Source organism: Sycon ciliatum, chromosome 5 (genome assembly GCF_964019385.1).
Source record: "Sycon ciliatum chromosome 5, ocSycCili1.1, whole genome shotgun sequence".
NCBI classification, from domain to species: Eukaryota; Metazoa; Porifera; class Calcarea; order Leucosolenida; family Sycettidae; genus Sycon; species Sycon ciliatum.
In genome coordinates, this window is record NC_088647.1 from 18,413,560 (window position 1) to 18,428,729 (window position 15,170).

Genomic DNA, 15,170 nt, shown 5'->3' on the forward strand with positions numbered 1-15,170 from the left:
ATAAACTCGACGATAAGAGATAGGCAGAATGGATGGATGACTTGAATAATATAATACAGGTATGGAGTCGTGAACATTATAGTAGATCGCGAATTACTGAGAGAGCATCAACCGGAGTATGGCAAATAATATCGGAAATGATAACGTTTGGAATAGACAGAAGAATGAACTGATAACCAAATCATAAAGTAGAAGCACACCAGGTTCACACGATCTCACGGGGTCAAAAGGGGAAAAAACTGTCCTCCAAATAGGACCTGAAAACCACAGCACGCTTGCTGCACAACACTGGCACAACCTGCCAGGAACATCGCAGTTCAAAAACCGAACTGAATACACTATAATATTATTATAATTATCACTATTCACTATACGGGGCTTTGTCACACACATTGTCCCAGGTTAGCTGGGTAGACCGTGGCTCACCATGATCGGACGCCTACCAAACTAAACTGGATTCACACACTCGCATAAAGGAAGACTGAAGAGAATAGGAAGACTGAAGGAAGACAGGAAAGAAAATGCCATACCTGGAATCAGCGTTAGTAACCACGGCGGCGGCTGGAGGTATGGCGGAGGGCGAGCCAGGTTTTATCTTCATCTTGGTTGAGCCGGTCACTCAGAGAGGCTAGCTCGGCGTCAGGCAGATCGCCCCTCCTCGCCTTGAATCGTGGTATTCACGTTGTCGATAGCATCGCTTGGCGCGACGTAAAGAGTGATGGTCTAGCCAGGAAGAGTGTTGACGAAAATCTGCATTCCACCACATAGACGAATTACCAAGTGAATAGTGGACTCTGAACGTTGTAGTCACTCAGGGTTCGGCCGTCTGCCAACTGCGTGCCGGCGAAAATCAAACGCTACTGGTCTTGGGGAATACCCTCCTTGTCTTGGTCAGCAGCCTGCATGTCGTCGTCCTCATCAGCTTCGCCATCACCACCGGTAGTATACATGTAGGTAGCGGGTCGCTTGGAATCGCCATCGGAGTCTCCAGGGAGTGCTGTGCGGAGAGAAGGTTGATCCACGCTAGCGCCCTGACTGTGCTGCAGGCTAATAAGCAGGGCCAAGCCCAGGAAGGCAAGAAACATGATTCTCATCTTGATTCGTCGCACGGAGCTGCAGCAGGTTGAGCCATGGGGTCCGAGAAACGTGTAAAGTAACACAGTTATGTATAGAATGAAACAAAGTGAATTTACCGCTGCCACTAATTTGTAGCGCGTAAAACAGGTGGGGTCGAATCTGACAAAGTTGACTTTAACCACCGCTGCCACCAATTTGTAGCGGGCCGCAGTCTCTCGGAGGCAAGAACGCACAAGGGTCTCAGTGAACACACTGTAACTGGCAATTGAAATGTACTGGCAACGAAATTAACTAACTGGCAACTAAATTAACTGATTGGCAACTAAATTAACTGACTGGCTACTAAATTAACTGACTGGCTATAAAAGAATCGTGAGCAGCAGCTTTTATGCAAAGGCAGACTCCGTACGCTAATGTACGGGGATACGCTAACGTATGGGGATACAGTACGGGGATATGCTAACGTACGGGAATACAGTAACGTACGGGGATATGCTAACGTATGGGGATACGCTATACGCTACACTTGCAGCACCATCATTCGTTCGTAAACGCACTTTGCAACAACATCTGGTAGATTTCCGGCGATTCTCAAAGGAACCCTCCCAAATCTGCGAAAAGCTTAACAATTTTTGATACATGTATATGTAGAAAAAAAAGAGGACATATGGATACGAGTTAAAAGTAACTCTCCATCACTGTAACATGATACTACACACGGAAAGTACGGAGATGTGTTGAAGCTACAATCCTACATGTACATGTACATGTACATGTAGGTGTCAGGACGTCGAATGTCTCAGTATTTTGTCAGCTTTGTGCCTACTTGTTGCACTTTCTGACTATTATAGTATCTGGTTACAGTGATGGAGAGTTACTCTTAACTTGTATCCATATGTCCTCTTCCTTTCAACATTTATTATTGGCTCAACATCCGAGTTTTATTTTTTGCTAAGTCTCGTTTTTCGGCGAATTTTTCGTCCGCCCGATTTGGAAAGCCTACTACTGTACAGCACATGCGTGCACCAGTCACGTGCTCGTTGTGCCGGCCCTGCAGCCTTGCAGGGAAGTGCACCTACAGGTTATTTTATTATTATTATTATTACTGTTTTTTTTATACGAAAGTCCACTATATTCCCGAATATGTGCGAGAAGTGATGGCGGGGCAAGGCTGCTCTGCCGACCTCAAAGGTCTTGGCGTCTACGAAGACAAAGCGCGCCATAATGCAGTCCCCACGACGCAGCTCACCAGATCAAGGTGTGGGTCCTCTGCACTCAGTAGAGTCAAGTCGAGCGAGCTGCAACTCCCGGTGCCGAAAGGCGGGCTAACGCCCCTACATGGCTGCTTCCCCTTGTCTAACCCCCAAGACGAAATGATAGTGGCCGACTGGCCGGAATTTAAAACAAATGCAGTAAAACCATAAGGGCATAAGGAGGGGAGCAAGAGGGGAACTGAATACTACATGAATGTAGTGAGGAACGAGGACAATGGGTAGATGGTCGTGAGAGAAGCAGAGTGAAAGATAACGTCACACTAAGTTGTGGTAAGGGGGGGGGGGGGGGGGGGGGAGGGTGCTATAGGCCTTGACAGATTATGCTAATATTTTCGTGAAATTATGCTTTTCGCATTGCTGAAAAAATTGCAGAATTATGCTATTATTATGCGAAAAGTTATCATATTATGCGGCATTATGCTCACATATGCTGCTAATGTATATGATGGTTCTGTGCAAAATAACAGGGGAATGTTTTGTAGAGGGGGTTGTACTGTAGTAGCAAAAGTTCAACGGGGTCAACGCACCATCCAACCTAGCTACGACCGTCACCCTGGTCACTGATTGTAGTGGACTGGACATGCTATCAAGGGAGTCATAAACCTGCCTTCCTGGTGTGTCTACTTGTACTTGTACTTGTAGAACATGTACAACTGTATGGAATTTGATGCGAACAGGCGGATTAGTCCAATTTTATGCGATTCGTATGCAATTTGCCTCGAATAATGCGATTATTCGATTTTGGTAGGAATTATGCGAAAATTTATGCTAGCATAATCTGTCAAGGCCTAGGGTGCTAGTGAGGCGCAGGTCTAAACCGTTTCACAGGGCGTCGGTGGCTGCTTGCCAGTTCAGGTGCAGCAGATTCTTGTTGCATTTTTCCTTGAAGGATTGGAGCTGTCTGGGTTGCGCACGTGCTGGTAGAATGGTCACTGGTAGGCTGTTCCACCAGGGAATAATGCAGTCTGGGTAGGAATCCTGGAGGCTGCTACGAATGCGCACGGGCAGCGTCGACTTGAGCTGGAGCGGGTGGCAGTGGGCAGTCTCCGTGGCTAACCATGTATTTGGATGCTTTCCTGGCACTCAAGTATTAGTTGAACCTTGTCCTTAGCGTGAAAGTAACTACATGAAGTTGCCTCATGCTCCATGTTGGCGCAGTTACCAGGTGACTGGTGTACGCAGGAGCACGTGACCGCTTGTTCAGCCATGTTCGATTGGGAATAAGGGCCGAACGCTGCATCGTAGCCTTTTCGGACCAAAACCAGTCGACTCAGCATCCAAAATAGAACCGGTACGACATATGGGCCATCTGTGCTAGGAACGAAATGGCGCGTTTAGTGACATTTTGCATACAAATCCCCATCTAAAAGTACATGTACATGTAGTAGGGCGCACTCCCCCAGTTTCGGTGGAGGTGCGTGAGTTCGATTGGGAATAAAGGAGGAAGGGAGCCTCTCAGCTCAGCGCCTGAGCTTCCTCCGGATCCGACAGACTCCCTGCCACTGACTGACTGTCAGTGTCAGTGACAATGAAATGCGATAGTCTGCCTCTTAGTCAGCATGGCATCGTAAATTTGTAATGACTATGTCTACACTGGCCATGGCAAGTTGCAGGTCCAAATCGCCAGATCACTCTGACTGACATCTGATTCTGATTTCTCATTTTCTGTTGACCATGGGCCGTCTCAGCCTCTGTCTACCTGGTCTGCTGTGTAGACCATGACCTCTGCCAGTGCCACCGTGTCTAGACGTCGCTAGCCCAACATTGCTACAATCATCATGCAGTAGAGTAGACGGTTCAATACCGGGACGCTTTGACAGCCAAATGAACTACATGTACTTTAAGGGGGCAGCCTACCCATAAATTTCATATGGCATTCAATTGACCGTAACTTTGGTGTTTCTCAATGGATTCATAGCCAGCAATCGCATGTCATCACGTACATTGAAAATCAACATAATTTTGCGAATCGACCTTTTTTTCAGGATCACTTTTCAACGAGGACGAAGCAAAGTCGGCCGAACGAAGCCTAGAGGAAGAAAATCACCCTCTCCACTTCACCATCACGATACTGACATAGATACGAGATGAAACAACTAAAAAATCCACAAGAAAACTGCACGGCCATCATCGCGCTGACTTTGGTCTGACTTTGATCTGAGAATTTCTATCACGATCAAAAATGTACGAGGAGCACTCAAAATTAAGCCACAGACGTACCTTTATCGCTCTCTACTCCTTTTTCAAGGCACAAAAGTCGACTCTCCACTTTCAAACCAGGAACCAGACATACCAGTGGTCCTTTTCAGCTGCTCCACGAGCGCAGGAAATGTTTACCAAGGGGCGCAGAGCAGCATCCATTCCAGAAAAAGAGCTAAAATACGAGTGAGACTGCATGCCTGAGTACATGCAGAAAATAGTCAATTTCAGCGTTTCTGCTCCAAACAACAACTAGCTTCGACTAGAAACAAAGATTACACCAAAGGATCAAACAACAACCATTTTCTGCAGTTTTTTGGCAGATGGCTTCCTTGTGCTTGGCCCAGCACGCCAAAAATCACACCTCGGAGGAGTACAAAAATTACAACTCTCAGATGTCCTCGATTGCCGGCCATGTGAGTGAAATTTTGACCACACACTCCTGCCACTATGCTGGCCCTCAGGACATGATTTACAAGTTCTTGCGCCTCACTGACAGGCTTTCCAGGCCGGAAAAACTCAAATTTCCGGCATAGTGCCACGGTGTGCGAGCCACCCAGGAGCCAAACAAATGCATTTACAATTTTTTCACATTTTCTGTTCGTGCGCGGGACTCAAACCTAGAACAAGTCCAGAAGCAGCCATGGGTGATGGGGTAGGGCCCCTCAACGAGGCCCTGGAATCTGTCACAACGGAACGAGTGGGCGTTCTCTCACACACTCCCACAGACCCAAGTCAATTTTTGAATTTTTTTAGGTTTAGCACGTGCTACGAGGTCGTACCTTTGATACAACATCCAGTGCTGGGACCTCCACAGCAAGCCATTTCCACAGCGCTGCACACCAAATCCAGGATACCCTCAGAAACCGGCAAAGACTACCACTACTGGCACTAGCACTCACGTTTCACTACTGCCTAGTACTGAATCCTACCTGACTTCTTGACACGACTCAAACTTGCCAAAGTCACTAAATCAACGTCAACTACAATTAATAATCAAGCCACATACAGATCTACGATCTACGTGAGCACGGATCCAGCTCAGGCTTTTTTTGGAGAACACGCTGAAGAAGCAGCCATGCCACATGATGTATCGAAGTTCTAGTACATGTACAGTCTGTACTCGTACTGCACTGCCATGCACTGCTCTGTGTCATGCACCGGTATGGTCCGCGGAGCATGCATGCACTTTCAGCATGCTTTTTCCAGCGTGTACGCATCATTTCATGTGCAGTCATGTGCCATGTGTCGGTCAAACATGCAAATCGGCTATAGTGATGCACCGGATATAGTGATACATTTTCGAAAATCAAAGGGGCACGTTATATCCGATATTTACTGTATCTGCAACGTCACGAGGGTGCTGGCAAAAGTCCTGCTGCACGGCGGCGGGCTTCGCCCGCCGCCGTGCAGCCCAATACGTGGCTCAAAAACCTGATTTTTTGAGCAAAATTCTGCACACTTTCACGTGTTTCCATGATACGACAAGTTGCGCACGCGCATGCACGGTCTGCTCACATTCAGATACAGTGCTGCCAACAAATGACAGCGTGCAACAAAAAAATCTTTCCTTGCAAGGGCACATTTTCGGCCATAACTCTTGAACGGCCGGTCAGATCGGGACACAATTTTCAGAGAATTTGCAGCTATTCATGCTCTTTCAACTGACGTAGCACTCAATATGAATTTACAAATTCGATTTTTCAGCGAATTTTTGGGTAGTCTGCCACCTGAATTTGTATAGACCCAAACCGATCACCAGCGTTGATTGTCGTCGTTGTCATCGCATCGACAAGAGTTTTTTTTTGTCTTTTATAAGGTTTTATTATTGCTATTGATGTAGCTCTGAGCTACTGATTAGAGCAGGAAAAACTGGTCTCTACTCTAAGAGTAAGAAGAGACATGAAGAAGACTAGCGAAAAGCTGCTTGTAGAGCAACAAAATATAAAGTCGGCAAGTTCTTGCTGAGAACGGCGCTACATTCGGATCACTGGATCCATACTAGGCTCAAGCGATTCCTCAGGGGTCAGCGCGAAGGCAGAAATAGGCATGCGGGTACAGCCAGAAATGGACGTGTGTACACATAGGAGAGCAAGGGAAGCGCAACGCGAGCTGTAGCAGCCAGAAACGGATACATGCGCAGAAAGGGGAGCACACCGCGACATGCACGGCAGCCAGAAACGGATTTATACCATGGTACGGTACGGAGGGCCTGTTTTCAGCCAATCAGCGCTCGTCTAGCCATGGTTATATTGGCCAGTATAAATCCCGCGCGGGATTTATATAGAATATAAATCCCGGTGCATGGTACGTAGACCCGGGTGCTCGAATCAGAAACGATTTGACAGGTGTGCAATTTCTCATCTGTAAATCTCAACAATGTCAGAATATACTTTTGGAGAGGCGATGGAACAGGGAAGAGAGTCTGGCTTGACCCACCTAGCAGGAATTCAGAACCTGGGTGCGCTACAACACAAGCTACAGCACGCAGTAAAATAGTCGTATTTCCTTCGGATTTTTTACTTGAAAATTGGGTGCTCGAATCAGAAACAGCAAACTCGTCAGGTCGTCTCCGATTCAAGCACACGGGTCTACCATCGTCTACGCTTGGTATGGCAGTTGAGGGCAGGGAGTAGTAACTTACTACTTCGTTTTTGAGAGCAAGATGGTCAGTGGAGCCGCAGATTCAGCAGGTCTTTGGCAGCACCGTACCGTGGACCCACATCCTCGAATCAAGGACCCAACAAAAAGTGGGTCGCGAGTATTTCAAAAACCGTTTACCGGGCAGAGCTGAAATTTGGCATACCGTTAGCGGGCCGTATGTTGATGGTATTTGTGAAAACTAAACGAAATCGGAATAAGTTTAGGTACAATTTCATGCTGTTTCTGTTTTGGTACCCTGTCTCTCATTCGAGCACCCGGGTCTACGCTAGGGCACTGCCACCGTACAAGTTCACTGCCTGAAAGGCAGTGAACTAATTGTACGGCGGCAGTACTCCAGCGCACGGACCATACATAAACAGACACAGCGGACACCACATGCGCGTGTACACTCCACACAGAACGGCACACTGACGAGGAACAGTATACACAATGGAAAAGAAGAATGACCTGGAATTCGTCTACAGAGTATTCTGTTATACTGAATCTGAGGATAAAGAACGTCGAATAATCACGAAGTATCCCGAATGGGTCAGCAATGTACATTGTACTTCGAAGAGTTGAAGATCATCAACAGACTGTCTCCTTCGTAAATAAGTTTATAATACCAGTGTACATGTACTTCAACCCGATTGGAAAAGGCTACAATAGATTGGATTGAAATGTGATACAAAACAGTGTATGCAAATGCATCTACTTGCAAGCAAAACTGATTATGAGATGCCGCATGTGAAAATCAGCACTGTACCATAATTATAGTAACACTTACTCCCAAAGAGTCCAAGCTGTAATCTAACTAGTGACGGTAGTTTGATTCAACGACAAACTCCAGCACCGCAGCAATTCAGTCGACTTCCGCACCGCTCACGACTCAAGACAAGATCATGAAGATGCTACAACATGCACTGGAACTGAAAGGAAATCTTATGCCAAACATCCACGGAGAAATCTCCTTCTGACCTTGCTCGAACATTCTTTCAATTGACAACTGATAACCATCAGAAGATGTTCATGTACTGCATGATGTAGGAGATCTCCAAATAGGTTCGTTGTTCTGGAAATGCGTAGGGGTACCTGGCATAAGTAGGATATGACCCTCGTAGTCGGGTTATACCGTACCCTCATATAAATCCCTCCTGCTATCGCAGTCGGGATTTATATTCAGCCGGTATAACCCTCTGACTCGGGTTATATCCTCTACACATGCGCAGAAAGAGAGCACACCGCGACATGCATGGCAGCCAGAAATGGATACATGCGCAGAAAGGGGAGCACACCGCGACATGCACGGCAGCCAGAAACGGGTACATGCATACAACAGAGAGCAAGTAGAGCACACTGCTAGCTGCAGGACAGCCAGACATGGCTGGGTGCATACAAAAGGGAATCGCTTGGTGCCAAAAAAGGGGGCACATAAATGATCACGACTGATGTTCGTGACACTCCCCACCAAGAAGAAAGGAGAGAAAATGAGCGAAAGAATAATTTGAGAAAAATCAGTACAGGAAAGAGGAAAGGAGAAATATGCTTACTGGTAGCGCTAGACGGCATCATCGTCAATGAGACTCTTCAGCGCAATTCTCTGCTTGGCTGCAGCAGCGCGCTGTGGACGAGATTTAGTAGAGTCTGTGACGGCATCAGGTTCTGAGGCCACATCTGCTGTAACACCGGCTGGTGGTGTCGCTGTCACGCTCAGTTCCAGCGGATAGAGTAAGCTGAGTGGACGCTTCAGTGTGCGGCGATCAGCAGTGGTGACAGACGCCGACCGGATCTTGTCGTCTGCACTGACATGTACTTCACACACCTTGCCCAATCTCCAAGATGCTCGGGGAAGCTGGTCCTTTATCAACACAACTTCTCCAATTGCAGGTGTACGATGGAGGACAGAACGGCCTTGGCTGTGATGGGTGGTGTGTGTTGAGCGTAGACTCAGCAGGTAGTCATTGCACCACATGCGCCAAAACTCATGGAGGCGGTTCTGACCTTTCTTCCAACCGGCGAGTAACTCTTCGGCAGTGGTTGGAGTCGGGCGGAAGTCAGGGTCGTCACTTGTCTCCGGGAGATCAAAGAGGCCAGTGCTCTGGCTGATGGAGAGGAAGTGACCAGGTGTCAGTACAGTACGGACATCTTCGTCGATGTAAACAAGTGGACGGGAATTCACAACTGCTTCTATCTCAGTGAGCAGCGTGCTGAGGTGTTGAAGACTGACAAGGGATCTGCCCAGTGCCTTCTTCATAGCTTTCTTCACTGTGCCCACAAGCCTCTCGTAGAATCCACCCATCCATGGTGCTGATTCCACTATGAATTGCCATTGGATATCATGACGGGCGAAGTGGGACCTGACGTCCTCATGGTGTAGAATATCGCGGAATGCGACTTCTAAAGCTGTGGCCGCTGCCTTGAATTGTGGCGCGTTGTCCGACACTATGAGTGCTGGGGTTCCACGTCGTGCAACAAATCTGCGGAAGGCTAGCAGAAATTCACTTGTGGTCATGTTGCTCACTGTTTCCAAATGCACTGCTCTGGTGGACATGCAGGAAAACAAACAGACCCAGACCTTTGTAGCAACTGGCTGGCCACGGACATATACTGGGCCAAAGAAATAAATTCCAGTGTGGCTGAAGGCTCTGGATGGCTTCACACGCGATGATGGCAAGGGGGCCATATTTGGTTTGGCGAATGGGGGACCACTGTGATGCCGGCAAACCTGGCAAAGTCGCAGAGTGGATTTGACTGCCGCTCGTCCCTTCGGTACCCAATACTTCAGCCTTAGGCTGGCGAGCGTGTGGTTCACACCGAAGTGAAACACTTTCTTGTGGCAGTCAGTGATGACGAGGCTGGCTACAGCTCTGGGTAGTAGGATCGGGAACTTGGCGTCATTGCACAGGTCTGCATTCTCCAGTCGTCCACGACACCGGATGATACCGTCTTCATCACTGAACAGGCCTAGCTTGCCGATCAGCTGATGAGGCTTGTTGGATGCCAAGCAGTCGACAACGTCTGGGTAGTGTCGCTGCTGCCAATGGCGTATCCAAAGCAGTTGTGCTTGTTCCGTTTCCCTGCTGCTGAGGGGGAGAGGCCCAGTCGCGGCCCCTACCGGTAGCTTTGACTTGAGTCTGGACACAAAACGGGCACACAAACCAGAGACACGTACTAAGGTGTAGAACGAACTAAACCGTGTTACATCAATATCAAATGGGGGCGTTTCATCACATCTTTTTTTTTGCTTGTGATGTGCATCGGGTTTTTTATTGTGTGGTTGCTGAGACTCTGGCACCTTTGAATCCGGAGGACCCTCCCCAAGGGCGATGGTGGCGTGCACGATTGGGCCATTTGATGGTAGATCAGCTAGAGGCTGCGTGAGGAGGGGCGGTCCGTGCCACCAGAGGATGTTGTCCAGTAGGAATGCGGTTGATGCTCCTCGTGACGGTAGATCCGCTGGGTTGTGAGCTGAGCGAACATGACGGCACTGGAGATCGTTGACGGCTCGTATTGCGGTTACACGGTTGAGGACAAAGACTGGCAACTTGTCATTTGATTGTAGCCAGTGGAGAACGGTGGTCGAATCAGACCACAACACTGTGGAGCAGAAGGCCAAAGGAAGCTCCTTGCGTAAGTAGAGGATGACTCGGGCACCAAGTAGAGCTGCCATCAGCTCGAGGCGGGGGATGGAGCACGGCTTTACTGGCGCAACACGAGACTTGCTGTAGATGAGGTGAGATGCCCGCTCATGGGCATTGTCGGTAATGTTAGGACTGGTACAGTCACGCTTAGACGATCGGGCCAAGTATTAGTTGACAACGACAAGGAATCTCAGAGGTTCGTATAGAATAATGTCAGGCAAGCAAGACAAGAAGAGGTAGAAGGCAAGGCTAGACAGGGCTAGAAGGGGGAGAGCAAATGTTCCAGCAAGAGCTTATCTAGGGCCTGGGTAGCTATGGAGATAAATGTGCTAAAGCGCGAGTCCAGCTACCCAGGCCAAAGAAAGAAAAGATTAGGAAAAGCAACAAGGGTGAGTACGAGGCTGTGAAGGTGAGTACGTCGAGTGAATGTGAGTGCGCGCCCTAAAAGGTGAGTTCGCGCCTGTAAAGGTGAGTACGAGAGTAAAGGTAAGTCCGCGCCTGAAAAGGTGAGTACGAGAGTGGAAGTGAGTGCGCGCCCGGAAAGGTGAGTTCGCGCCTGTAAAGGTGAGTACGAGAGTGAAAGTGAGTGCGCGCCTGTAAAGGTGAGTACGAGAGTGAAAGTGAGTGCGCGCCCGAAAAGGTGAGTACGAGAGTGAAAGTGAGTGCGCGCCTGTAAAGGTGAGTTCGAGGGTGCGAGTGCGTACGAGTGTGCGAGTGCGTGCATATGTGAAATCGTGAACCTAACAGTAACAAGATAGGCAGCTACGCCATAGGCTGCTTCAGACGCATCGCAGAAGACATGGAGCGCATGCGAGACATTGGGTGATGCGTTGCCGACGTACCGAGGGAAGGCCACAGTATGCGCTTCTTCTAAATCAATCGCAATACTCTGCCATCGATCCAAGATTTCAAGTGGAAGAGGGTCATCCCAGCCTACATCTAACTTCCACACGTCCTGGAGAAGTATCTTGGCGCGCACCAGAACAGGAGAAAGCAATCCAAGTGGATCGAAGAACTTGGCCACGGTTTGCAGTAGGTGACGTTTGGTTGCTATGACGGCATGAGTGGCAGCGACCTTTGTACAGAAGAGACTATCTTGACAGGTATCCCAAAGCATACCAAGGCACTTTTGTGTACCGGTTGAAGCACAATCGAGTTCGGGAACGTGGTGAAGGAACTCTGGACTGTTGCTGGACCATTCTCGGGCATTCATCGATGCGGCTGAGAATAACTTCTTCGTTGCAGTGTACTTATGAAGGGCCTCATCAGGAGAGGTTGCGCCGATAAACAAGTTGTCTACATAGATATTCCGAAGAAGTTCTTGCGCGTCTGGGACGTCGGCAATAGAGAGATGATGGCGAACAGTAGCTGCTAGAAGGAAGGGGCTACTGATCACCCCGAATGGCACACGACAGAAGCGGTAGACTACAAGATTCTCTAGTGAGGGTGGTTGATCAAGGTCCTTGACCCACAGAAAACGAGTGACGTCTCTGTCCGCTTTGCATAGGCTGAGTTGAAGGAAAGCTTTTTCTATGTCACTGGAAATGGCAATAGGCGAAAGGCGGAAACGCAGAAGGACTCCAGCGAGATCAGGGACGAGGTTCGGGCCAGCAGCTAGGCAGTCGTTCAGGCTGGGGTGGGAGCGTGAGAGCTTGGCGGAAGCATCGTAGACTATTCGGAGCTTTGTAGTCGTGTGTGAAGGCTTCTCTACGCAGTGGTGGGGAAGATAATGCACAGAATTCGAAGTGGGCCCAGGCGGTACTATCTCAATAATGCCTTTGGTCAACTGATCTTGCAACACACTGTTGTACTGTTGAAGAAGAGTACGCTTTGACGTGACACGTTTCAAAAGGGAAGTCAGTCGGCCCAGTGCTAATCCGTAGTTGGATGGAAGTTCGTCGTGCAGGTCCCGCCATGGCCACTCGACAACATAGCGAGAGTCCTCGAAAGAGAGTGTGTGGAGGAATCGCTGAAGAACGATGTCTTCGTGGTCTGCGTTGTCTGGGACAGGGAACTCTTCCGCTGCCCAAAACCGCTGCAAGTCCATAGAGGGATCTCCATCGCTGTGACTGTGGACTGCAAGACATGATTGACCGTCCGACGTGGCCGGTGTAGGTACCGTACCTGTACAAATGAAGCCGAGGGAAGACTGCAGGAGGACAAGTCCCCCTGGAAGTTCCAAGCGGTCTGGACCCACAATATGGTAGTAGTGATCGAGGCCCACCAGTATGTCGATGGGCAATGAGCCTGAAGAAGAAGCTAGCGGTTCGGCAAGGGGCAAGGATTGCAAGACTGGATACCGCTTTGCCAATTCTACCCTCTGAATCGGTGCAGTGATTTCTGGTAACACACATGCTTTGAGGAGGTGCATAGAGCCATCATTGCACTGCACCCTAACTTCTACCTGGTCATATTCTGTTGTGTGTCGCTTGCTATTGCCAAAGGTTGCTAAAGAAATATACTGCTTACCGACTGTAGGCAGGTTGAGACGTGTTGCTAAGTGTGAAGTGACATACGTTCGATTTGCACCAGTGTCGAACAAGATTCTCGCATTGACAATGTCACCATCGTGTGTTGAGCATGATGCTACAGCCGTTTGCATTACGACATGGCTACCACCCTTCGCTGTAAGTGTGTTGGCGTGAGGTGTGAAAACCTCCGCATGAGCGCTTAGGCTGGTTTGGGATGAGGCTGTGAATTTAGTCGGGCACAAACTGCGGTGATGGCCAGACGTTTTGCAATGATAGCAAGTGATTGTGCTAGTGCATTCACGTGTACTGTGCCGTGTACTGAAGCATTTGAGGCAACGACCTTTAGCTGCCTTCTGTCTGTCATTGATCGTGGTAACTTTGGTGCATTCGTCTGTATAATGTGCGGCCTTGCAAAATGGACAAGTAGGCTTTCGCCGAGACATTGCTTGTGCTGGTAATGAATGCCCAGAAGATGGAGATGGGGAAGGGGATGTGGCATGAGAGGCCTTGAAGCTGCTCGTGTCGTTGGGCTTCTTTGCAGGGCAAAGGCGATCTGCCGCTTCGTGTGCCGCAATGTACACTCCTAGAGCGTCTCTTAAGTCCTGGCAGGTCCATGGCGTTGGGCCCTTTTTTAGCTCAAGGGTTACAAGTGTGGCACGTGGAAGTTTGCTTGTCATGATGGAGATAATTACGCCTGAGTCAGTTTTCTCGCCGAGAGCATCAAGGCTACGCAAGTGAATTTCTAACTGGTCATACAACTTGCGTAAAGAGGTCGTGGTGTTCGACACGGAAGGTAAGTCGAGCATTGACGTGTAATGCGAATCCACCAGTACTTGTTTGGTGCCGAATCGGGCACGAAGGATATCCAACGCAATGGTGTAGTTTGCGTTTGACAAAGGGAGGCCGGAGATGGCGTCATGGGCCAACCCAGTAACGTGGTCCTCGAGGTAGGTGAGTTTTTGTATCTCTGACAGCCCCGTGTTACTGTCAATTGAGGACATGAACATGTCATGGAACTCGCTCCATTTCAAAAAATCTCCAGAAAATTTGGAAATTTGAAATTTTGGTAATTTGACAAATGTTGATGTTGGAGTAGTACAAGGCTGAGATTGAGATTGTAGCGTGTTGAGGAGAGCGGTCTGTTGTTGTAGGAGCTGTGACTGTGTTTGAGTCATGGATTTATGTTGTTGTTGTGTGGTAGATAGCAGTTTTGTTGCGGTAGCGTGTAGTGATGCTGAGGCTAAGACATGTTGATCATGTGAGTCTGGGTCGCTAGCGCCAGCTGGGTTTCCGATCGCGCTAGTCGATGACGTGTGTAACGTGCGTTTGATGGCAGTAATTGTGGAGCGTACAGATGATGAGCAATTTACACAATCCTCTAACTCAGTTTCAACATCTTCTTTAGAGATACCCAGATTCTCAGGAACCAAAATCTCAGCTAAACTACCACAAAAATCGTCATATGCTAATAAGGAAGATTCTAAAACACAGCACAAGAAACTTAGCTTTTGCAAGGTGTCCGTATCGGGAGAGGCAGGTTCGATGGTCTGGAGCAGGGCAGAGGCTTCCTTGATGTCTCTCTGAATGGCCACTTGCTGCACATGCACCTGCCTACGTCTGAGGAACAAAGTCCCGACGGGCGTCTTATCCTTCTTCGCTGGCATCTACTTAGTAGGGTTTCGGCACCAGTTTGTCGTCGTTGTCATCGCATCGACAAGAGTTTTTTTTGTCTTTTATAAGGTTTTATTATTGCTATTGATGTAGCTCTGAGCTACTGATTAGAGCAGGAAAAAACTGGTCTCTACTCTAAGAAGAGACATGAAGAAGACTAGCGAAAAGCTGCTTGTAGAGCAACAAAATATAAA

At 48.5% G+C, this 15,170-nt stretch overlaps 1 protein-coding gene across 1 annotated transcript; it reads right to left on the reverse strand.

Moving 5' to 3' along the window:
- Nucleotides 1-8,751: 8,751 nt before the first annotated feature.
- On the reverse strand, nt 8,752-12,923 carry LOC135816857 (uncharacterized). The gene is made up of 2 exons (XM_065329958.1): nt 11,580-12,923; nt 8,752-10,980 (listed from the first exon to the last, which is right to left on the reverse strand). Exons 1-2 carry the CDS (start codon nt 12,879-12,881, stop codon nt 8,752-8,754), a joined length of 3,531 nt encoding a protein of 1,176 aa, XP_065186030.1. The 5' UTR covers nt 12,882-12,923.
- Between the last annotated feature and the right edge of the window lie 2,247 nt (nt 12,924-15,170).